This window comes from Mya arenaria, chromosome 10 (genome assembly GCF_026914265.1).
Source record: "Mya arenaria isolate MELC-2E11 chromosome 10, ASM2691426v1".
Classification (NCBI taxonomy): Eukaryota; Metazoa; Mollusca; class Bivalvia; order Myida; family Myidae; genus Mya; species Mya arenaria.
Genome location: NC_069131.1, coordinates 28,067,201 through 28,093,777, shown reverse-complemented (window position 1 = coordinate 28,093,777; position 26,577 = coordinate 28,067,201). Strand labels below are relative to the sequence as shown.

The 26,577-nt window shown below is 36.1% G+C and overlaps 1 protein-coding gene across 3 annotated transcripts; it reads left to right on the top strand.

Annotated features, from left to right (window-relative positions):
- Window positions 1-520: 520 nt before the first annotated feature.
- On the top strand, window positions 521-23,831 carry LOC128206559 (sodium-dependent phosphate transporter 1-A-like). 3 transcript variants are annotated; one of them, XM_052909120.1, is made up of 13 exons: window positions 521-721; window positions 11,486-11,698; window positions 12,326-12,430; window positions 13,466-13,606; window positions 15,240-15,325; window positions 15,534-15,630; window positions 16,167-16,286; window positions 16,510-16,584; window positions 17,491-17,571; window positions 18,232-18,278; window positions 19,391-19,512; window positions 20,370-20,555; window positions 22,929-23,831. In XM_052909120.1, the coding sequence occupies exons 2-13, from the start codon at window positions 11,509-11,511 to the stop codon at window positions 23,179-23,181; spliced, it is 1,503 nt and encodes a 500-aa protein (XP_052765080.1). In that variant the 5' UTR covers window positions 521-721; window positions 11,486-11,508; the 3' UTR covers window positions 23,182-23,831. The 3 variants fall into 3 exon arrangements, with proteins under 3 accessions (XP_052765080.1, XP_052765082.1, XP_052765081.1); XM_052909121.1 differs by lacking the exon at window positions 521-721 and adding an exon at window positions 6,794-6,879; XM_052909122.1 differs by lacking the exon at window positions 17,491-17,571.
- Window positions 23,832-26,577: the final 2,746 nt, after the last annotated feature.

The window sequence follows — 26,577 nt, the reverse complement described above, 5'->3', positions numbered from 1 at the left end:
AGTTTACCTGTTTAAAAATAGCGCATAATGGTTTCTCAGTTTATAGTGTTTATATTTAGCCTGTGAAAGGCACGTGATAAGGACAGATACAAATGATACCGACGCTATTTTTCTGGGAATTACGTTGTAGACATACTCAGTCAATTTTGAATTAAAAAAAGTACGCAAAAACTGCGAAAACCACATGTGTCGCAAGCGATGTGGTACATCAGTCAGTAAGATTCAATGCGTTGTACACAAAGATATCAATTTTATGTAAGTTTTTGACAATTTTCTCTTTTTTTTCCTTTTTGCAATTGTATCATCTGGTGTCTAGTCCCTTTAACAGCCCTATATTTTATCCAACGAACATATTTCAATCTTATTATTTTTCCCGTGAGTGTAAATAACAGCTCATAAGGCTGCACCCTATCCGGGCCTCAGATGCACTATTCATTCGTATTTCTCATCAGAGTCTGTTATGCTCTAGTATATAATACAGAAGCCTCCATGTTCAAAACATAACGTTGATGATCTTGAATTTAAAGCAATTACAAGTTTAAATCTGTGATATTTGAGCACTGATTAATTTTAATATTTTTTTCTCATCAGGGCCTGTTTTGCTCTTGTATATAAAACAGAGGCGGTCACGTGCAAAACATATTTAAATAATATTGAAATTAAAGCAATTGCAAGTTTACATCTATGATATTACCACACTGATTAGCAGCGTCGACAATAGGTAAGTCTTGCTATTGAACTGTTTTGATTTTATCACCAAGTACGTGAAACGTTAGAATAACTATTCATGCTTTTTCGGTCTTAAAGCTGCACTCTCAAAGATTGAATGTTTTGGCAACTCTTTATTATTTGTTGTATTGGAGTAAGCAAAATATTGCGTACATGTCTGAAAAGTAGTAACATAGGACTGCTGATGTAAGATCAGATCACAGTTTTTAAAATTTACGCTCGAAATTTGATGTTTTATTGCTATAGGGGTTTCTAACGCTTTAAGAAAAACGAAATTTTCCAAACAATTGAAATTTGTTCTATTGTCAGTTATCTAAATGACTGTGTTAAAATCATTGGTGCATATTCCAGCTGTTTCTGAGAAAAAAAAGTAAAATGTTTCAAATCGGCCAATCCATTAGAATGCAGTTTTTACAAAATAATGAAAACTATGCTAGGAGAACTTTTATCAAGGTAAGTTTAGTTAACAACATCCAGAAGCAAGTCAATTTGATTTGATTCCATGCATGTATATGTCACGTCGTCTGCGAAAATGAGTCCTGATTAAGGCATTCACGTTTACAACAAAATAATGTTTAACCAAGTGATAGGATTTCAAAAAAAAACTTGTAATAATGTGTTGCATTAAAATAGATTGATTTTTTGAAATTATGTAACATAGCTATGATAGCCTGCTTAAACGAGGCACGAAAACTCGCAAAAGTTAACGTGTAAAATGAAGACTAATTTTCGCTGACGTCCTCAAATAATTATCTTCATGTATACATAATCTTGTAAGTACTACTTTGCTAAAATGTATCAATTGAGTTGTGCATTGCAAAATTACTGTATTATTCATTATCATTGATGCAACCTGTCAAAGTATGGATATACATAAATTTAAACTATGACAGTCAAATAAATGAATGTATGGTAATAATAGCTGTACAGTTTTAATGTTACACTTTGACAGTAACAGGGGCGGAGCAGGATATGACGTTAGAGGGGGTGCAACTTAAGGGGGTAGTATATTGTCTTGCCCCCTTCCATTAGAACCGCAATTTCTTTAGATTAAAATGTTGACAGGTGGATGTGGGGGGGGGGGGGGAACTATCCTCCCCTAGATTTATTTTAACATTTTCTAACCCGAAATGGTGCATTTTGGGCGTATTTTATTCGTTTTATTTTATTCCTTAATTGAAACTAAAAGGAAACTAAGACAATTTAAACGGAGGGGGGGGGGTGTTTGCTCGAATTTCGCGTTGGCTCGAACTTAATGTTAATGACCGATTTCTTTAAACTGAACATAAGCATTCCCGCTTGGCTCGAACTTTCTAAGGCTCGAGGTATTTTCACCGGTCCCTGGGAGTTCGAGCCAACCGGGTTTGATTGTAATTGAAGTTCATTAGATATTGAGATAATCAATACATTTGTGGTACAAACAGGTAAAAACGGATTTGTTCTGATGATACTTAAACAATTTGTCCAAACACGTGAGTAAAGGATAGAGAACCATGGCGTGACATTATCTTTTATAAAAAAACAACAGTTACCCGACCTTATCTTTTGCACACGACTATACTTCAACGGGGTTCGATTGCATCTCTTTTCTTTTCTTCTTTTGGGATACATTGTTTATGAAAATACGCGTGGATGTACCCAAATCAATTCGTGGCGGTTTTAGTGTAAAAATGATATAGGACACAACTTCACTAAAATCTCAAGTAACTTATGTCCTTACCTACATTCGCTACATTGACCTTCATTTCGAAAACACAATACTTGCTTAGGCCTAACAAATAAAAAAAGTTTGGAACTCCTCGGCCATTTTTATCGAAAACAACCTCGGATGTATGCCGGTACATCAGTAAAAGTAGTTCGTAAATTTGAATTATATTATTAATCAAATGTTGTGTTTAAGCTTGTATTTATTGATCTAAGTTTTAATTGACAGTAAAAGTAGTTCGTAGTATTGTGAATTAATTATATGTAGTGTTTTAGCTTGTATTTATGTATCTATGTTTAAATTGATTGCCAGTGAAGTGTACTATTGCAAGCATAATTAAGATTCCCAATAGTTAAGTCATTAAGTTTAACTGCTAAATAAAATTACTACGCGACCTACTTGCAGCGGACTTAAAAGGAACCGCTGTCTGACCTTGTAAACCGTTCATATTCATCCAAGGTCGTTTACAATAAAATTTGCCGAGGAACTTCCGAATGCCGAGGTCGTTTTCAATAAAATTGGCCAAGGAGTTCCGAATGCCGAGGTAGTTTTTAATAAAAATGGCCGAGGAGTTCCGAATGAAATTATAAATTGTATCAGAGCCTATAGCGAGTAAACTGACCTGACATTGAGCGGAATCACCGAAGACGACTATTCACAATTGCGCAATGCAGTCGAACCCCGTTGCCTCGAACTCGCTTGGCTCAAATTCCTCGTTGGCTCGAATTTGATGTAAAGGACCGATTTCTTTAAACTGAAGGTAAAAATCTCGCTTGGCTCGAATTTTTCAAGGCTCGAGGTATTTTCGCTGGTCCCTGGGAGTTCGAGCCAACGGGGTTAGGCTGTATATTACATCTAGAAAAGCTTTTCGAACTGTACAATTTCATAATATAAACAGGAACATGATAGTTTTGTTTATTTTGTATCACTGACGTTAAGATATAGGATAATTAATTTGTATGGTAGTTGTTCCGTGCTGCGGTTGTAAAGACACCATTAAGTTGATACTTGATCTGATCTGAATTATAATATTTGACGTTTGTGCTGGATACCCAGCTCGTGAAATATAGCTTTTGGTGTTCACTGGGTGAAATATAATCGGCCGTGTTAAATTGTAAATATGTATCCAACCGTCTTGAAAAATTAGAAGTCTTGGTTTGTCGTAGGTGAAATGCAATGTCACCGGCGAGGGGCGCAGCTAGCCCTCTATTCATTTGGATTCATAATTAAGCTACGGGTGTCGGGGGCATGCCCCCTCCGAAAATTTTGAAAACCATAGTGCAATTTGGTGCATTCTGGGCGTTCTGAGGTGCTTTTTTATACTGTAAAATGGACAATTTTAGGATCATGTATACAAGTCAAGTACGCATCTGGCAACTTTGGCTGTTTTTTATAGATTTTTTGTCAGAATTATGTGGATTCAGACGCGTATAGGCAGCTACGCGCCTGCCGGTCGTATTACAATCTTTTTAAACATGCGAGTGATTGATTGTAATCGCCCGTTATTGTTTGTTATCTACGTCGGGCAACCGATAGCCACTCCATTTGTCAACGCGTCTTCCGTTGTACAGTGACGATGAGTTGAAATTCCATGTAAACAATTTATGCCAGCCGGAGTACATGGAACCAGTCAATTGTAACTACGCCCCCACCCCCCATCAAGTTCGGTGGTATACCGGGGATAGCCGGGGAAGTGGGCCGTGTTTTTACCTTTCAGGTGGCCCCTCAGTAAATGCGGTGGTTGTGTCTTCGCGCCAAAATATTGGGGAATGGGCCTCACCTAGGGTACCTTGGGTGCGGGTCATTTGGCGGGGATTTTACCATGAGTTCGTCCCTGTAAGCCGGGGATTTTACCCGGGCTTGGCTGGAACGAAAGTCAAAGTCCCCGCTTTTCCCCGGACCTGGGAATCCGTTATCATTAATAAATAAAGACACACTTATCTCGTTTAAACTACTAACGTATCTCGTAAAAGCGTCTAAAGTATCTCGTTTTAACCACTATTTATCTCGTTTAAAGGGCTAATGTATCTCGCGAAAACGTCTTAGTATCTCGTTTGAACAACTATCTATCTCATTTAAACGACTTATGTATCCCGTGAAAACGCCTTAGTATCTTGTTTAAACCACTATTTATCTCGTTTAAACGACTTACGTATCTCGTTTAAACTTCTAACGTTTCTCGTGAAAACGTCTTAATATTGTCTTTAAACGACTAACGAATCTCGTTTAGACGACTTAAAGTACGTATCTCTAGTTACTAAGTCGTTGAAACGATATACGTTAGTCGTTAGCAATAGTATGGTGTTGGGTAAGATGTAAAAGTTCTTAGCAAAAATCAAAACCTGGTCGTCTAGAACATTCGCATCTTGCTAGAGTTTAATGTTTGCAACGTAAAAATCCGGATTTTCAGTGTTATCGTTCCGTAGGTTTCAGAAACCCCCTCATATATTAGAAGTTCTTTTTCGACAAAAGGTTGTTACAAATGCTAGAACTATTGTTGCGGATCCGATGATTGCCAGGCGTGTTTTCGTGGCAAAGTATTCAAGCAATCGTGGAAACCGTACTAGACCGTGGTTAATACGTATGTGATCGTGAAGCACGTGGTACAATCCTATACATAATCCGCTTTAAAGACACTACAACATAATGGATATTCGTTCACCCATTGTTTGGCAATAGTCACTAATCGTATGAAGGTGTAATCGGGGACCATGGCCACGACTCACCACGATTTACCCGGTTACGACCAATCGGGATGATTCGTAGTCTTAACTACGATATTGTGAACCGGGCTTTATAATTACGCCCTTTTGAAAACTATTGACATAAACAATGTTAGGAAACACCCAGCCGGCGTAAATGGAAGCGAACACTTGTATATCATACAATTATAACTCTTGTTTTTAAAGGTACTCCCTCATGTTGTTTTTGTAAACTAAAATTACCTTTTGAACGACAGAATATATTGTGGCAAATCATTAGGAGTGTAAAAAATAAGATACCAAAATCTGGAACCCTTGCGCAAATGTTGTTATTTGCTCGAATATTGTCTTTGAAGACCACAATTTTCATAAGCGTTAATATCGCTAATAATCACTTATTTATTTACAGATTTGTTTTTTTTCGTGTTGGTTATTGACAGTATCACGTGATGTTATCAATGTATTATTAAGAGGTAAAAATATCTACTTCTCCCGTAAAGTCCCGTTAGCATTTAGGTTTAGATGTCACTTATCTATTTTTCTTGACTTATGGCGCAGATTCGCATCCCACTAAAACTTAAACACTTTTTGTATACTATAACTCCTTTTTTCTGCAATTTCGATTAAATTGAGTGAAATAATTTATAATGATGAAATACGCGTTCTCAGATGGATTATCGAAGAAATATACTTTTGGTCCCTAAAACATGAGCGAGTACCTTTAAAGACCGTTTTCTACTTTTCGTGACATTACAGGGGCGTAGCACAGTAGATTGCTCTGAAATTATGAAAACACATTGTTGTAAAAGCAGTTTTGAGTATGAAAAAATGACTCATTTTTTAATCAACAAGTGTAATGTACCTCTACGTATCTTACCTTGTTCGAAACAATGAAAATGGGAGCACCATCCCATGTTTTCGAAATCAGATGGTATTTAAACTCGTTGTCATATGAAACTATTGATCAAGCGCAAATGTTGTCTTCTTAAAAAGATCGGGATAAGGCGGCCTAAATGATAATGAAGTCGCAATTTTGTTTTTGTAAATCCCGCTAATAAACTTTCGATTTACGGGAAGACAACAGTTCTTTTTTATGATTTTGCATCTTGGAGATACGTCTTTTTAGTACTTTTCCTTGTCTGATTGAATACCGATACGATGAATTTGCGGGTTAAGGATTATATATAGTTCTACGTTGTTGGAGAGAGCTATATTAGGACAATTTGGATTTTTTTCATACTTAGCCACCGGCCGTATTCAATAAGCCACTTAGATTGAAATTATATTCAAGAGTCGAAACTAAGTGTTTTAATTGTATTTGAGTTGAGTTGAATGAAATCACTGAGGCATGTCTAAGGATAAGGATATGATCAATATTGAATACTGGCCCACTGGGCCAACCTTAGGCTTCAAGTTAAACACCATTTTCAGGCCATTTAGAATTTTCAAAATCGAAGTATTCCCGGGAGTATGGGAGTATGCCTGGCTACGCGCCTGTATTAGATTTTACTGAATACAAGTCAACACCTAAATAACGGTATTAGTTTAAACCATACATGTTCAATAACTCGTTGTGCCATTCAATGATGAATACCTGAGTCAAATTAAAAAAGTTTGGAATATTTTTCAATTCATATACGATCTGGACGAGTGTTGCATGAACAATTAATGTGTTATCGAATGACTAGACGACGTGCTTTAGGCTTAGTTAGATAAACGACTGGCTGAGTGGAACGACTTATTGTGAGTAAACATTTGAAAGATATGTGACTTTGATCATTTTTGCGTACGTGCGCGTGTGTATGACTGCGTTTACAATTCTATACTGATTAGTATTTGATTTATTGATTTTGGAAAATCTTTGAACACCAAGGAAACCAATACGATTATAGGGAGTTTAATTTCTATAGCTGACTAAATCTTTGAATCTTTGAAGGCATGTGCATTATTTAAATCTTTACCGAGCTGTGGGTTTACGAATGGATTCATTTTAATACTTTGCTGCAAGTTTTAAAGTATTTTGGTTGTCATTTATCATATATTCCTTTCTCGTGTGTAGTTAGTAAGTTCCCGAAATAAATACCAGAGTACAAGAAACTGTTGACAAATCCTTATGTTTTGTCAAATCAATTCATGGATTAACGCTCTTCTGGCTTTATCAGCCCTGGGGTGGAGTTCGATTAATCTTATGGTCGTGCATCATTGAATTCATTCACAGCATAGGTCAGTTATTAATAGCATGTTATCCGATAAGCTACATCGTTCTTAGATTCAATAAAAACCAATAATGAATACCAACCTTAATGAATTACTGGAGTGATTTGACAGTTAAGCGTAGAAAAAAACAGGCATTTGCAGATTCTATTTTCTAAAATGTTTTTTAATTGCCATTAGTTATTTAGTGTTAGTTAAGCATATAAGTACATATTGCACCAGTCAATTGTAACCACGTCCCCACCCACCCCCCTCAGGTTCGGGGGTATACCGGGGATAGCCGGGGAAATGGGCCCTGTTTTGACCTTCCAGGTGGCCCCACAGTGCCGGGTGAATGCGGTCGTTTTGTCTTCGCACCAAAAATAGCGGTGGATGGGATTTACCTAGGGTCCCTGGGGTTCGGAGGCATTTGGCGGGGATTTGACCAACAGTTAGTTCCCGCAGGGCGGGGATTTTACCCGGGCTTGGCTGGACCGAAAGTCAAAGCCCCTGCTTTTCCCCGGACCTAGGGGGGGGGGGGGCGGGGTTACAATTAACTGGTGCGTTATATAACACACTTTCAAGTACATTTCAAGATTTCGTGAAAGTTGAATAAATAGGGTTGTTAGTACAGAGTTTTTATTCGACTTTACTGGATTTTTGATGATTTGGATTTCACAAGGTGCAAGCTGAGTGTATTCAAAATCGGCACTTTAAAGCGCAAGAGTAAACTTAACCTCACGGATTAAAGCTGAACTCTCACCGATATACCGTGTTTCCAACTTTATTTTAGTTTTTGTCTTGGTAAGAGCAAATTTTTGTGTAAATATCTGCAAACCAATTATAAAAGATTACTGACAAAAGGTCAGATCGCAGATTTTCATATTTTTGTTTGAAAATTAATGTTTATGGTAACAGTTTAAGAAATATGCATAAAATATCAATTTTTGAGCTGGAATATAAAAATCTGCGATCTAATTTTTATGTATGCAGTCTTTATATAACTGGTTTCCATGCATTTTCGCAAAAATTTGCTCGTTCCAAGACAAAAAACACACACAAAAAGTTGTCAAAACGTTTAATCTATGAGAGTGCAGCTTTAAAATCAACATTTCTAATAACCCAGCTATTATATTCTTATATCATAAACACATGTCATTACATTTTTTGTCGTTCTAGTTTACTTTATGGCGCACAATTGTACTTGTTATGAAGCATTTGGAGCTCCTCGGCCATTTTTATCGAAAAGAACCTAGAATGTATGCCGGGACATCAGTTGAATTAGTTCGTAAACTTTTGAATTATATTATTAATTAAATATAGTTTTTTAGCTTCTTTTTGTTGATCCGAGACTAAGTGGATTTCAAGTGAAGTGTATTGTTAGAAACATAATAGATTCCTAAGAGTTAAGTCATTAAAGGGACTGTCTCACAGATTGGCGCCCAAAAAAGTTTTTTTCTGTAACGAATCTCAGGACAATTATCTAATAGAATGTGTTATGCTTTGATATCATAATTGTAAAAAAAAGTATCAAAATGTAAAAAAAAATGTGTCGGTGACCGTGTTCGAACGTCGCCAAAGTTGAAGTCCAGCGTCTTACTCACTGAGCTACAAAGGCTTATTCTAATCGGGTGACATAATTAAACTAAACACCTACCTCGGTAATATCACGTGATAACACCGACTAGCCAATCACGCATAAGGAATGAATTCTACCTGGTAGACATACCCAGTAATCTTTTTTAATGAAAAAAATTGAAATAACTGCTAAACTTAAATAAATTGTAAACTATGTGGTACTTCAGTAAGTAAGTTCCAATGCATTGTACACATCGATGCCAAGTTTATGTCAGTTTTCGACAATTTTCTTTTGTTCACTATTTTATCATACGTGAGACAGCCCCTTTAAGTTTAACTGCTAAATTAAAATTACTACGCGATCTACTTGCAGCGCAGTTACCGAATTCGAACATTGTAAACCGTCCATATACATCCGAGATTGTTTTCGAGAAAAATTACCGAGGAGTTCCGAGTGGTTATGAAGTGACGTCAGCATAGTGAAATACGACCGCCTTGCACTAGGTTGAATCCGGACAAATGTAATTTGCGTTTTAGTATATGCTTTTCGGTGGTTTATACAGATTTATCGAAAAAATATAAATGATACTTTACTATTTTAAAACATGAAAATTTTAAATTTTATCCCGCTCACACGTCCGTAATCAAACGTGGGTGGGGACGTAACTTCAATCACGTCATTTCCAAATGACGTTACGTTCGTATAAAATTCGGTGCACTTCTCTGAAAAAAACTGTCAATGATTTTTTTTATTTAGTATTTTTAAGCATATAATAAAAATAAAAAAGAAGCGTTGATTGTTAAAGTTTAAGTTCGCAATAAATTTCAGCTCGTGAACATCAAGGTAATAATTATTACACTATTGCAGTGTTCTCAATTAGAACCGGCTGCTGGGCAAAATGGACGGTTTTAATGGCAATTGGGCCGTTTCAAATTTGGAAAAATAAAATGAATTTTAAGTAGAATAAGTAGTAGCTATGCGGTTACTTTACGATTTGAGGTGGTTCAACTGAAACGTACTGAGAACACTGCTCATGGATACGCCACTCGTAAAATATAGCTATTGGTGCTCACTCGGTGAAATATATTACGATCTTTACACTGAAATAAACAATTATCCTGTATGTATTACGTGCATGTTTATAATGCGTACATGACAAAGAATCAAAACAACTCTGATAGCGTAACCTCCTAATGTGGAGAAGTTCAATAGGATCCAGCACTTACTTAACCTTTGTACACTTATCTGTAAACTATACTGTACTTTATTTTACATGTACACATGACCTAATATAACTCACACGGACTTATGTTATTGACCCGAAAATAATTCTGTCATGCAATACTCTTACTGTAGTTTATATATCGCAGGGTAAAGACAAAGACGCCATTTAATATATATCCATGCAATTTTTTATTAAGTTGAGTTAGTCCATTGTAAAATAAGTTTCAGAGGTTTTAGACGCGACTGATTTTACAATAAAGAACAACAACATCGAAACGCAGCAATTAACTGTCTTAGGCCTAAAAAAAAATACATTTGGTTCGGGGTTTTTTTGCTTTTCAATATGTAGTTTAAAACCTTAAATGCTTATACAGAAGATAACTTTAACACCATTCTCCAATGATGAAAATGACATTCTTATATAAAGCCTAATAAAAAAAAAAAATAAAAAAAAAATAAAAAGCCTACCTACCCTACCTATTTTTGAAAAGGATGTAACCCTAACCAAACAATTTTTTTTTTAGGCCTTACCATAATGAACAGTTTTATTTGCCATTGACTACATTCCATTTCTCGAAAAAGCTTCATCAGCTTATTCTATTTGATAAGCCAAGTTGTGTATTTTATTCGTTATTTTTATAACGATAGTATCCATAAGATTGTTCGAATTTTATTGCCTCACTCTCTTTAATCATGTTTTATGCAAATTCCATTCCAAATTTTCCTGTTTTCGAACTTCAGTAATGGAGGAATGAAAGGTCATATATACAAAGTTAAACGACAGATAAACATGAAGCAAATAATGTTTACTTACTTAGTCAGTATCTAAAGGAGACGTAGTATTATTAAATATCAAGGAGCAGAAGTGCAATTAGAAAGTAAAATGATGTGCATAATAATAAATATCCATTACGTTTTTCTAAAACCATGATTACACGGAATGTAAGGTAAATAAACCTTTCAGTCGGAACCTTTTTTGTTGCTGAAAATGAGGTCGTTGCTCCCTGAAAGTCGAGCAAGATGCCTTGAAATATTAAGAAATTGAAAAAGTGCAACTCACGCACCAAAATTCGATTAATATTTTCGACTTTTAGGACCTAATGACACAATTCACTAAAATATACTGGTTTAAAGGTTTCACAGCATATATGTTAAGCTATTTAAAGCATTTCTTTGAAAATACACACTTTTGTTTTCGAATTTGAACACACCTGCTCCATTTTATTCGTGAATACAACGGTTCGATTCTTTTTTTAATTCTTTTTTTGCCAACAATCATCGACATGATCTTGTCGTCTTAAAATATGAATAACTTTTTCAATATTTTAACAAAAATATATTTTGTTATTCCAGATACAGTTTGAAGATTTTTTACAATGATTTACGACGATACGTGGTTATGGATTGTGATCCTTGGGTTTATAGCGGCCTTCGTTCTGGCATTTGGCCTGGGTGCCAATGATGTGGCCAACTCCTTTGGCACGTCCGTTGGTGCTAAAGTCATCACAGTGAGGCAGGCATGCATACTGGGAACCATTTTTGAAATGGCTGGAGCGATCCTTGTCGGTAAGCTATTGAGTATTCAAATAAATTCAAACGGTCCAAAACAGCCATTATGTACAAACATATACAAATAAGGTAATTACAGATGGACGGTGAACACAGGTTATAAATTGATATAGTAATGTTTTGATTGCTTAAAAACAAAAGCTAAAATCTAAATCATTTTGAAGACATAGGGAAGTCCCTTAACTTAATTGACATCGTAAATACGCATATTGAAAACGTTTAACAATATTGCATAGCATAAGTATACAAAGTACAATTATGTTATCAGGAGCCTTATTCATAATGCACCTAAAAACATATTTTCAACTTACTTACGAATTGCGTTTATTTATTAAGTTGAATTTAAAAAAAATAAACAAACAACAAATAAACATGTGTTTACACCAAAACTGTGACAAAGTTCCGAATAATAAAAAAATACATTTCATAAAAAAACAGGGGATATTTAAAGCAATATTCGTTGTTAAAAATTCGAAAAATTTGAAATAAAATTGAAATGAAAATTTCCAATAATAGCTTTATGAATACAACCCAAGGATGTCTAATTCTACTTGCGTTATTAACTAACACTTTAACTGTTATTTATTAACTTCCAAATCATTTCTTCCCTACGTTTGATTACAGGAGCTAAGGTATCGAATACTATCAGGAAGGGAATTATAAGTCCAGAGATGTTTACAAACGGAACTGAAGACACCTTTCTGGCGGGAAACCTTTCAGCATTGACAGGTATGTGTAAATGGTACTGCTGCATTTGTCGCTTATCATTACTGCCAATAATTAATCTTATTAAAATCGAGACTGCCACTATATTACCTAATAGACAGGGTGTAGCTATTTATAGGTACTGTAGGCGATATAGATGGTTTGATGCCTGGCAACAATTCAAATTGCCAGACATATACATTTAAGGTTATTAAGTAAATTGCAAGGACATCGTATATTTAACTGAAGGTAAAATACGTCAACAGTTGCTGAAAAGGAATTCCAGAGTACATGCCCCGAACCTACATATAAATCGGCCTACATATTATTTTAAGCCAAACTACATCCCTGATTAATGCTTCTCTTTGCGCTTATTGTTCACCATTCGGAGCTCCTCGGCCATTTTTTTTCAAAAACAACCTCGGATGTATTTGGACGGTTTACATACTCAAAAAGTGGTACCTTTAAGTCCGCTGCAAATAGATCGCGTAGTAATCTTATTCAGCAGTTAAACTTTATGACTAAATCTTGGTAATCTTAATAATGTTTGCAATAAAACACTTCACTGACAATCAATTTAAACTGAGATCAATAAATACAACTCTTAAACACTTCATTTAAGTAATGACATTATTCAAAAAATTACGAACTACTTCAACTGATGTACCGGCATACATCCGAGGTTGTTTTCGAAAAAATGGCCGAGGAGCTCCGAATGATTGTTCACCTCTTGCAGAAGTAACATTATATACGTCCTTTAATTTGGCTTTTCGCGAATACCGTTTGATTTTGCAACGAATTCGTTAAGAGGACTTTCCATATCAAAATAGTGCGAATCGCTATTTCACTGTTACGAATCGGGTGATAAACTATTTATTAGAAACACCGCAGTATAAAATGGCGGTTTCCACAAAAAGGACTTATAAGCGGCTACTTCAAACACATTGGAAAACATATTATAAACAAGTTTATATTTGTATAATAAACTCCATGAACGCAGCCAAGTATACATACTTTGCACACTACCTGCCGCCTCAGTGAACAATGCTTGTGTTTCAGGTTCGTGTATATGGCTAATCGTGGCAACGTTCATGAAACTGCCTGTATCCGGCACACACAGCATTGTCGGGGCAACACTCGGCTTCTCTATGGTTATCAATGGCTTTAAAGGAATTGGATGGACGAAGCTTGCCATGATTGGTAAGAACTTTGCATATAACCTTAGATTTGAGTTAGAAAAAAAGGTATTGCTTGTTATAATACAAAAAAATTATACTTAAAGCTAAACTCTCACAGATTGACCGTTTTGACACCTTTTTGTATTTTTTTATCTTTGATTGAGCCAATTTTTTTCGTAAATGTCTGAAAAAACAGTGATATAAAACTGATGACAAGATCAGATCACAGTGTTTCATATTTACGTTAGATAATTGATGTTTTATGGCTAAAAGCGCTACTAAAAATGAGTTTTTCGACAGATTTCCAAACATTGAGATCTGTTGTGAGGTATCTTATATGACTGAATTGAGGACATTGCTGCCAAAATCAGCTGATTCTAAGACAAAAACTAAGATAAAAGTCAAATCTGCCAAAACAATAATTTATTCTATACCTAATTTATACGTCCAATCGTAGACGCTCTTATGAACCACGTGAACGTACAATATATTCCGTATTGGGACGCATGCGCGTACAAAAATCCCATATTTATTCCGTATTGTACGATTCACAGGTCCCATGTTAAACCTATGATATAGACCGAAGCCCGTGAAAAGATTCCGAATGAAGATCCGAATCTACAGGCGCACGAGATTATAAGTATCTTCCACGGCCGAGAGTGTAAGATAGGTTCATCACGACCCGAGCGTAGGGTTGGGATGAACCTATCTTACACGAGCGGCTATAGTAGATGCTTTTTCTCCCACCTCAGTTAAACAAAATTAAGTAAAAATGTATTTTTTGCTGGATCTCTTTTGTGCGTAGTGAAATTAAATGCGTATGGATATGTGATAATTCGTGGTTGTCATGGATATGCGCGCAGTGATTCAGATTATTTTAACAGTCAAATGGGTCTTTAAATAGTTTTGAGAAGAGTGAAGCATCATTTCTTGATAGTGCGTGAAAACTTTGTTATGGTGACATTTGAAGCAAGAAATAATTAATTAGCATTCTAAATATTGCCACAAGACAAGGTTTCTATGATGCTACAGACGACAGTCTTCAACAAGGGAGGTAATTACAATGTGACGACCATTCAAAAGGAGTTCCATACGGGTACTTGTTTTATACTTTGCCCGTGGGCAAGATAAGAATTTCTAGCATGGTTAAATTATTGGATCTACTTATCTGAGGTGGGAGAAATAAATTGCTACCTGTTTATTGATATCTACACAGGAAGATAAAACAAAGTAGAGCGAATGGGAAACCACCGTTATGCTATAATCATTGATTGTTGTAAACTAGCAATTTTCATGTATAAACAGAAGATTATGTTCTTGCAAAAATCGGCTTGAACAAATACAGTGGAACCCCGTTGGCTCGAACTCGCTTGTCTCACATTCCTTTTTGGCTCGAACTGTATGCAAAGGATCAATTTCTTTACAATGAAGTTAAGCATTCTTGCTTGGCTCATAACTTTCTGAGGCTGGAGGTATTTTCGCCGGTCCCTGGGTGTTCGAGCCAACGCGGTTTGACTGTATAGTTATTTCGACGTCAGTAACCTATCAATATACTTTTGTCGCCTTATAAATAATAACGGTTTCCATTTAAACAAACTATAACTATTGTATATGCACGAATGTGAATCTGTTAACCATTTGTTTCAACTGTATAGGTGCGTCCTGGTTTGTTTCACCATTGATGTCCGGCTTGGTATCGATTGGTCTGTTTAAATTAATCGACATTATGGTTCTTACAAAGGTAGGTCTAGTTTTATTCCGAACTGCGAATACAACCTTGATGTTAACAACTGTTCCATTTCTCTCTGTCTTTTTATTTAACCAAAAATGCAATTATTCTTGACAATTTTTCTAATACCGAATTATTGTCGGAAAACATTTCCTTTGATGGCATAAATTTGCACCTCTCAGTATTTCATTGACACACATGCAATAGTGTTTTTTTACAGGAAAAGCCACTGGAGCCTGGTCTAAGACTGCTGCCTTTATTTTATGCCTTTACCCTCGCTGTGAACCTGTTCTCAGTGTTCTACAAGGGCTCAGAATGTAAGCATACAATCAATATTAATTAAAACTAATAAAGATGTAATTCATTATTCCGTTAACGGTTACTTTAATATTTGAACACTTAAGATATCATTTTTATGGATTATAATTAAAAACTAACTGTACCAATTATGATACTCATACTGCTGTTGCTGCTGTTGCTGCTGCTGCTGCTTCTCCTTACTACTTCTACTGCTACTGCTGCTGCTGCTACTACTACTACTACTGCTACTGCTACTGCTACTGCTACTGCTACTACTACCACTACTACTACTACTACTACTACTACTACTACTACTTCTACTACTGCTACTACTGCTACTGCTACTGCTACTGCTACTGCTACTGCTTCTACTGCTACTGCTACTGCTACTGCTACTACTACTACTACTACTACTGCTACTGCTACTGCTACTGCTTCTACTACTACTACCTTGTAGCCTTGTAGTCAATCCTATACCTGCTATTTTGGATAGAGATGGTCATTGTCATGAATGCGAAAGTTTCTATCATATGGTTTGCTACTATATTTGCAGTACTTCATTTCAACGAAATACCATTTTATGGCACGATGATACTGACATTTGGCGGGGCATTTTTGACGGCTATACTTGTTCGCATTTTCGTCGTTCCAAGGCAACGAAAGAAGATTAATAGTAAGGTTTACCTACTAACTCAACCTTCTCTTTTCTTTGTGTTTCTGAGCAGAAAAATCAATAAACACGCTGTCTGGAAGGGTGATTAATACCTCTTAAGTAGGTTAGATCAATATTGTTCTTAATAAAAGTTTAACCAACATAACGATTGTGAGGTGGTCACTCAATACCTTCTAGTCCAGGACTTTCTATCGTCAAATATATGATTTCCTTATACCTTCAGTCATGTGCAAGCAACTCCTGGAAGAAGAGGGCATGCTACCTGAAAAAAAAGACGATATCAAAGAATTGACCGACAGTACGTACATGAAAAGTATATTCAATCGATTTATTGCAGCTAAATTGCATAGTGTAGCTTTCCCACGTTGCTAAACTTTTATAGGGAGGTAACTAGTTCAGTTGTAAACCGGGAAACAAACGGTCATGCTTAACTGTTATATGGAGATAACTGGTACAGCTGTAATCCGGGAAACAAACAGTCATGCTAAGCTTTGACAGAGAGATAACTCTAACAGTTGTGAACCGGGAAACAAACGGTCATGCTTAGCTTTGACAGGGAGATAACTCTTATTATCAACCGTTAATCAAACGGTCATGCTTAGCTTTAACAGCGAGATAACTCTTACAGTTGGCAACCGGGAAACGAACGGTGATGCTTAGCTTTGACAGGGACATAACTCTTACAGTTGTGAACCGGGAAACAAACGGTCATCTTTAGCCTTGACAGGGAAATAACTCTTAGTTATCAGCCGTGAAACAAACGGTCATGCGTAGCTTTAACAGCGAGATAACTCTTACAGTTGTCAACCGGGAAACAAACGGTCATGCTAAGCTTTGGCAGGGAGATAACTCTTACAGTTGTCAACCGGGAAACAAACGGTCATGCTTAGCTTTAACAGCGAGATAACTCTTACAGTTGTCAACCGGGAAACAAACGGTCATGCTAAGCTTTGGCAGGGAGATAACTCTTACAGTTGTCAACCGGGAAACAAACGGTCATGCTTAGCTTTAACAGCGAGATAACTCATGAAAACAAACGGTCATGGTTCAATCCTACTACAGGTACAATTAAAAAGCTTTCAACCCGGATAACAGTACTGAATGCTTGTCTTATGTTAATGGAATGAGTGGTATTGAACCTTATCCATTTTGTACAGCTTATGAAAAGTTCAAACCCTGCATACAGATGCAAATTTTGTTACAGTTATTGACCAAGAGGTGATGGTTATTGCCGAAAATCAAAATAATAAAATCAGCGAGATAAATGACACAGAAAAAGATGAAAGTGAGTTCAATACATTTGGTAACTCCAGTGTATGTACCCATACTAGACAATCTGATATAATTGCTTATTCATCCTTCTCTTTCATAATATTGTTTCTTTTATTCCTCTCTAAACATTAATTAAACCTGTCTACTGAATAAGTATTATATATAGAATATATTCGTATATAATATCAGCTTTATCATCCCTATAGAAATGCAACATACTTAACAAACTAATACTATTTCTATAATTGAACAAACTAACAAACCATACAAATGAGTTACTAAAACAACTACTAATTATAACAACTAGCACGACCAGTGTAAGGTAGGTGTTGAAGATTTTGTCAAAGGTATAAATGACAAAATAAAATCGAATCAACCACTCTATTAATTTCTTACCATTTTTATTTATTTAAGAAATACCACATAACACATTTATTAACTATTTGGTTGTAAGATACTTTAAAAACTGAATGTTTGTACTCTTTTTAAAATAACACAATAACCTTTTTCAAAACTGTGATATGATCATAAATTTTATTCATTTTTTATGAATATTACATTAAAGCAAACCATCTTGGACCATGAACACTCTCTTAATGGACAGTCAATTTTTAATAGGAACTTGTTTACATAAATTTGTATGTCATTAAAAGTAATATGTTTGTGCTTTAAGGAGCTGATGACGCACTTCTTGAAATAAAGAAAAACCTATCCGAGAAAGTAAGTAAGGTTGTTTTCCATCTTCTCTCAGTCGTAACCTCTGATGAAACATATTAGCACAAAAATAGGAACACAATAAAATGACTTGTTTTCAAAACATATACATTCGAATCAGACATACATTTAAGATATATGTCCATGTCATTGTATGCAATTAAACTTGGGATATGAGAGTATTCAAACTATATTTCAAACCTCATGTCAACTACTGTGTCACTCACCTTTCCAATGCGGTAACCCAGACATTTATTGAAAAAGATTTTTGTATGCGTATCGATGGCATCATTTCAAAATGCAGAAATTACTTTACTCTCTAGTTATCAGTCGCAACGTTTTTGGTATTTTCTTGGTGATTTAATCAAACAATTTGTATTTTTACAAAAGTTACAAGTTTAGAAGTAACAATTTCTGATGGTTCGGCATTTCTTGTTCTCTGTGAAAAATCCAATTATTGTCTTACAATTTTATCACATGATACAACACGATTTTTTCATTGAGTAATGTTAAAATTCTAAAAACGGAAAAATGCAGCTTCACATTTTGAAGTGAGGCTTTCGGTATCATTGTTGTTCAGAGGCTTTGTGCTCTCTTGTTTAGTCTATGTTGTGCCTTAACCATTTGTATCTCAACAAAAGTACTTTAATCTCAATCTAAAACGCAATTAATTTTACCACAAAAGGCGAAGGAGGATTCAAAACCCTGTATGTTTTTACTTGTATAAGTATATATTTTATTATAGAATATGTTGATAAAAACCTTTTGCCAATATGTTGAAGAAGACTTTTCTATGTCAAAAAAATCATTTAAGTAGTTGTTAAAAAGCATTCAGCTGAACTCAATTACATTTTATGCTGCAGAAGTTTTTTTTTTCTTTTGAATCTTAACCAAAGTTATTAATCAACATATTCTATGAGAGAATGCACTTTTAAAAGATGTAAAAACATTAACGATTTTAAATTCATTTCAGTGTTATGTGGTTAAATGAGCTTGGAGATGGAGATTTGACTTAAATGTTTGTGACATTGGGGCAAGGGCTTGTTTGTTGGTCTACCGGTCCATGTAGTTTCCATCGTTTTACTGTAAGGTAACTATGTGTTTTGTAATGTGTTTAGGATGAGAAGAAAGGGATGGGAGATGCAGACGATGACAGACCAGAAGTAGCGGGCCTTTTTAAATTTCTGCAAGTACTGACTGCAATTTTTGGGTCTTTTGCGCATGGAGGAAATGACGTCAGGTATTGAAATGTCTTTACATAAACGTTAGTCGTATTGTATAGTCATTTCAAACAAAATCTTAAGTATTTGTTTAGAAGTGTTGATAGTTTAAGATTTTTTCGCAATCCAACACTCATAAGTCCGTATGCAAAGGTTCTTTGGAGCAAAATATTTTATCAATAAACTTTAACGTCCCATGCAACCAAATTTTATATACCTGGATTAAGTGGCCACCTGTTTTAAGGAGCCACTTTGACCTTTTCCCAATGGTAGTCACTTAATACAGGTTTGATTGTACGTCGATGTGTGCTATGTTGCTAAACGCTATATTCACCACCAGTAAGGAGTTTCCAATAAAACCATAACTGGCCCCAATTATTTCATTGTGGATTCTCAATCTCATCTTATTTTATCATACAACCTCCATGGCATAGTATTTTAATATGTTTTAGTGGTTTTAAAGCGCATTCTCTTTTAGAATATGTTGATACAAAAGTTTGGTTAATATTTTATAGAAACATAATTCTAGAGCAAATATTGTACTCGAGACCAATTCATTATTTTGGAATTATAACTCAAGTACATTTTGTGCTCTATAAATATTTTGAGAAGTGATGCTTATCACCATAAATTATAAGGGAATGCTTTTTTTAAAGTGTAAAATATTCGTTTTTTTCGAATCATGCCATGCTCTAAAGTGGAAAAATGAGTTGAGTTTGTGATACTTGGCTCTGGTAGCCTACACTCATCCTCCTGTATTGCTTTAATTACATTGGTCCCCCGGTACAATTTGGAATAAGATATATTGACTGTGCTTTTTAACACGAAGTATACAAATGTAATCGGTACGCAACAACATTCCTCCTAAATTTTCCAGCAACGCCATTGGTCCCCTTGTGGCTCTTTGGATAACTGCAACTACAGGTAGCTCCGCCCAGAAGGCCCCTGTGCCTATATGGGTGTTAGTGTACGGTGGGGTCGGCATATCCATTGGGCTCTGGGTGTGGGGTCGCAGAGTCATGAAAACGATGGGGGAGGATCTCACGAAAATCACACCCTCGAGGTAATAAAAAATCGAAGCACAAATGCATTTTATTATACGATATGATATGTTTATTGCATAAAACATACAATGTTCATAGCATGTAAACCAATAAATCAATGAATGGAGACAATAATACACAGACATATTTTCTGGAGCTAATGTTGGAATGTTTTAACATCCTATTATTGTTGGTATGCGTGTGTTAGTAAATTGTCAACAATCTGCGTGATTACAACAAAATTGTCTTGTGCATTATTCAATATAAATAATGTGATTTCTAAATCGTTTCATATCAACCTATCGTATCTGGTCTCTATTATATATGAATGTGTCATGTCTTCTACACATCGCTTACAGTTTATCAAACCGAGTTGTTATCAAGTTAGACTAAATAAGTTTTCTCTCTAAAACGTTGGCTTGATCTTTATTCCACTAGCTCGGAAATAACTCCAACTCTATCCCATAATAATCGTTTTTTTTTTTATTTTTGTAAGAGTAACCTCAAAAGGTTTTGATAATTGATTCTAGTTTAAACTTTTGCTACTGAGCTTGTTTCTGTAGTTTTTCGCATAAATATTGATAATTATGCCACCCTTCGAAGAAGAGGGTTATATTGCTTTGCACAGGCATGTCGGTTGGTCGGTCGGTCGGTCCGTCTGTAGACCAAAGCTTGTCCGAGTGATAACTCAACAATTCCTGGACGTATGGTCATCAAACTTGACATGAAGGTTGGGCCTGACAAGGAAATGACCCCTATTGATTTTAGGGCTCATCTGGTCGAAGGTCAAGGTCACAGTGACCTTGAATGGTAAAAGGTTGTCCGAGTGATAACTCAACAATGCCTGCACCCATGGCCCTCATAATTGACTTTGATGTTGGGCCTGACCAGTAGATGACCCCTATTGTTTTAAGGGGTCATCGGACCAAAGGTCAAGGTCACAGTGACCTTGAATGGTAAAAGGTTGTCCATGTAACAACTCGACAATGCCTGCACCCATGGCCCTCATAATTGACTTGGAGGTTGGGCCTGACCAGTAGATGACCCCTATTGATTTTAGGGGTCATTGGGCCAAAGGTCAAGGTCACAGTGACCTTGAATGGTAAAATGTTGTCCGTTTGATTACTCAACAATGCCTGCACCTATGGCCCTCAAACTTGACTTGGAGGTTGGGCCTGACCAGTAGATGACCCCTATTGTTTTTGGGGGTCATCGGGCCAAAGGTCAAGGTCACAGTGACCTTGAATGGTAAAAGGTTGTCCGAGTGATAACTCGACAATGTCTGCACCCATGGCCATCAAACTTGACTTGGATGTTGGGCCTGACCAGTAGATGGCCTCTACTGATTTTAGGAGTCATTGGGCCAAAGGTCAAGGTAACAGTGACTCTGAACGATAAAAGGTTGCCCGAGTGATAACTCAACAATGCCTGCGCCAAACTTGACTTGGAGGTTGGGCCTGACCAGAAGGTGACCCCTATTGTTTAAGGTGTAAAAGGTCAAGATCACAGTGACCTTGAAAGCAAACTCGACAAATCCTGGACCTATGATCATCAAACTTTACATGAAGGTTGGGCCTGACCAGTAGATGATCCCTCTTGACTTTAGGGGTCATCAGGCCAAGGTCAAGGTCACAGAAACCTTTAACGCAAACAAGTTAACAAATCTTCTCCCGGTGATATCTCAACAATGCCTGAATCTATGATCCTCAAACTTGACATATAAGTTGGACCTGACCAGGAGATGACCCTTTTTGATTTTAGGAGTCATTGGGTCAAAGGTCAGGTTTACAGTGACCTTGAATGCGAAAATGTTTCAAGTGATAATTGGACAATGCCTGCACCCATGGCCCTCAAACTTGACTTGGAGTTGTGTCTGACCTGTAGATAACCCCTTATGATTTTCATCGGGTCAAAGGTCAAGGTTACAGTGACCTTGAACGAAAAAAGCTTGTCTGTGTGATAACTTGTCAATGCCTGCACCCATGGCCCTCAAACTTAACATTTAGATTTTTGGTGACCAGCTGATGACTCCTATGGATTTTGAGGTCATGGAGTCAAAGGTCATGGTCATAACACACTCTAACCTCAAACTTTGAATGGTCATAATCTTAAAACTGCCTCAACGGCATCCAATGTCAGTGACAAATCAGCTGTCATTTCGGTCCTTGCATATTTTATTCAATTGTCCATATAATCCTGACAACATGGCGCTCAGGGGAGGGGGGCATAATGTTTGACAAACATCTCTTGTTAATTCTAGTTTTGATCATTGATTCTAGATTTGATAGTTGACATTGACTTGTACGAGTTATCTAAAAAAATGTTAAGCAATGCATTTAATATCGTCTGTTTGAACTAAAACTATTCATTCTAATTGTTTTTGTTTCTTCTAGCGGTTTTTGTATAGAGGTAGGCAGTGCCCTCACTGTTCTTGTCGCTTCCAATATCGGAATCCCCATCAGCACCACCCATTGTAAAGTCGGCTCCGTGGTCTGTGTGGGCAGAGTCAGATCAAAGGGTTCGGTGGACTGGAAACTGTTCAGGAATATCATACTGGCCTGGGTGGTCACACTCCCAGTGTCTGGTGGACTCAGTGCTCTCTCCATGTACGGGTTCTGCGCCATCTTAAATGCCACAACTTCATGAGCTGCTTCTTGCCATCATTTTGTTCGAGAATATGTTTGTAGTAAATTTGGTTTCTAATACGCAGCTGATTAAATGAAACATTAAAGGCTTCATAGATATGTTAATGTTGAAGAAAACATATGAGATGACTTATTGTGCGTGCAGCTAGGAGTTATTTGCATGAACATGTACGTTCAACCATAAACTTCACGCCATTCCGCATCATTTCAGCATTTCATAATCATGCTCAAGTTTGATTTATAGTGTTTATATAAATGCATTTCGATATTTTTTCAAACATTTTGAGGGTTTTGTATAATTTAATAAAAACCTAAAGCAAAGGGCGAAAACAATGACAGCGATTTGGAGCCAGTTGTAAGATTTTTCGTCATAATGATGCAAATAATTGGAAATATCCGTTTAAATGAACATGTATTAAGTATAAGAATGGATTACCTGATGATTTTTAATATATTCATAACCCGAACCAAATGTCTTTAGTTTGAAATACGATGTTGGTGTCCGCGCGCGCGTGTGTATGCGCGTTTGTATGTGTGTGTGTATGTATGTTAATTAACATATATAAAGGGATATATTGTCATGCTTCTGACTGATGTGTATTTCGTTACACCGTTTGTTACATATTTTTGTATACTATTATATCTAATAAATTAGAAGAACATGTCTAACACAATTGACTTCATTATTGATTTTCATACGATCGTAAGAAATATATCAGCTACAAGAGTGTTAACCGAAAACATCTGAAGCGGATGTCAACTCTAATCTGTTGTTCAAACATGATCACTTGGCACACGTCTGAAACGGGAGGCGGACAAAATCCCCCCGGACAAAATCCCTCCCGCTCATTTTTTTATAGGTGGACATAATCCCCCCATCAATTTTTCAAGGCGGACATTTCTTTTTTTTTTAACCTAGTTGGGTGTTGTTTTGTAAAATTGATCAGTGGGATTATGTCCGCCTTGTAAAAATGATGGGATGGATTATGTCCGCCTTGAAAAAATGATGGGGGGGATTATGTCCACCTCTGTAGTCCTATATAAAGTCCCATATAAAGTCCTATATAAAGTCCTATATGAAATCAGGCCGATATGTAAAGTCGAACCCCGTTATAAAACATTGTTTTCGACAGTGTCCAAATTAACGAAAGCAATGGACATCATCCCAACTATGGACTAATTATCGCTCCACAAAGGGGGATCTACTTCTTTACATTAACTTTGCTACGTCCCAACCAACCAAAATATACATGGTATATATATATATATATATATATATATATATATATATATATATATATATATATATATATATATATATATATATATATATATATATATATATATATATATATATATATATATATATATATATATATATATATATATATATATATATATACATATATATAGAAATATATTCATCCGTCATCTTAGTTAATCAAGACCATGCAATGATATGAACTGCATTTCACATTGATTAGGTGATTAGGGACACGACCTAGGCTATTCAAACCATGACACTACTGTGGGGCGATTAATATAAACTGTCAGCTGGAATATTGCTGGCTGGGGTAAACATGTAAACAGTATGGAATTCAAATCCTTCTAAATGTATTTGATATTATTAATCTGTGTGAAACATGGGGTATAAGCATTGATGAATTTAAAAGAGCTTAAATTTGAATATTCAATGATATTTTTGGGGAAGTAGATTACGAAGGCAGTTTTTTCGATATGGTCCGTACACAATTAGATAATGTGCGAGGTAATTACTTTGGCAAACCTTTAGTGTACTGTTGCCTTGACGTGCATATTTTAAATGTTGGTTGGCAGGTGACAAGGAAGGCCACTTTACTTGTGTCTCTTATGATGGTGCTAGTGATTGGATTACATGATCGCGTCAAGTGAGCTATTTGAGAAATCAATTGGCTTTAAAATACTTGATCGACACGAGTCTGACCATTTTCCGTTAAAATGTCATTTAATATTGAATATTTATCAGCAAATGATAATGGTGAATGTATATAAATTCAAATATTGATTTATCTAACGTGAAGAAATATAAATGTTACGATAAGCATAGTGACTCTTTTCGTGACCGTATTAATACGCAGTTTAATGAAAATAGAGGTTTAATAATAAACCTTATAACCCCCCATCACACTAGACGAAGACCATGAATACCGTACTACGGTCTGGCAATTTCGACGAACGCGGCGAGGACGCGGTCAAATTCTTAAAACATGCTTTACTCAAGTTCATACTTCGTCCTTACTGCGTCACTGCCAGGCATTCACTGCTTCTCACACGTTCCAAATACAATTTTACTGCGCGCACCTTCACGCGCGCACCACGTCCAATACGTTCTTTGTACGTTCTTACTACGACAAGGAAGTGCTTATCACGTCCTCATTCCGTCCTTTTTTCAACATGTTTAAAGTCCGCTCACGTCCTTCACGTCCATAAAGACCATATCACGTCTTTATCTGTGTCTGTTGCGATCCTTCTACGTTGATCAAGTTCCGACTGCGTCCTGTCAGATTTTTGAGGAAGTAGTGGGAACGTGGCCTAGTGTGACGGGGGCAACGAAATTACGAAATTAATGCTGCAATTGATAAAATAACCAACTTTTACTATAAGGTGGGTAATAGGATGCTAATAGCACCCAAATACTTACAATCATTGCAGCCTCGATGGTGGGATGAGCGGTGTGATTTTGTAAAGAGAAAAACATATGCGTATTTGCGCAAATTGCAATTTTGGCGTCCGATCAAAGACTATATAAGGACTGTAGAAATGCTTCTAAGAATCATTTCGATGTTAAACTCCTTGAATTACAAAAACAAAATAGACAAGAACTTATAAATAGTCGAAATAATTTTGTTTTATGTGGAACAGGAAAAATGAAAGCTGTCTTTAGACACCAGTAAAGATGTCAGTAAGTGGTAAGATCAAGTTCGTAGTCTGTTATATGATGATGGAGTCATGCCTATTTATGCAAATAGCGATATGCATAATACTGATATTAATGATACTGATTCCAATACTTTAAACAAGCCTGTTACACACTCTGAAATTGAACTAGCGATCTGCAATTTAGTTCATGGGAAAAGCTGCAGAATAGAGGGAATTCCATCTGAAGTTTATAAAATCACTGTTAATAGTAGTGCGCCTTACTTATTGTCTACGTTCAATAGAATATTTAAATCAGGGGATTTTCCAATTTCATGGGGTTAAAGTATAATGTGTCCTATACATAAATCGGGACCCACATACGTTCCTGGACATTATTGTGGTATCTCATTTACCAATACTATGTATACGATTTTTTCAGGCATCATCAATACATGTTTATATGAATGGGCTGAAAATAACAATAAAAAAGATGAAACAC

Coding starts and splice junctions, on each gene's coding strand:
- LOC128206559 (XM_052909120.1), top strand. CDS start 11,509: ATGATTTACGACGATACGTGGTTATGGATTGTGATCCTTGGGTTTATA. Junction 16,585..17,490: donor TATCAAAGAATTGACCGACA/GTACGTACATGA, acceptor ATTTTGTTACAG/TTATTGACCAAGAGGTGATG. Junction 17,572..18,231: donor TGACACAGAAAAAGATGAAA/GTGAGTTCAATA, acceptor TTGTGCTTTAAG/GAGCTGATGACGCACTTCTT.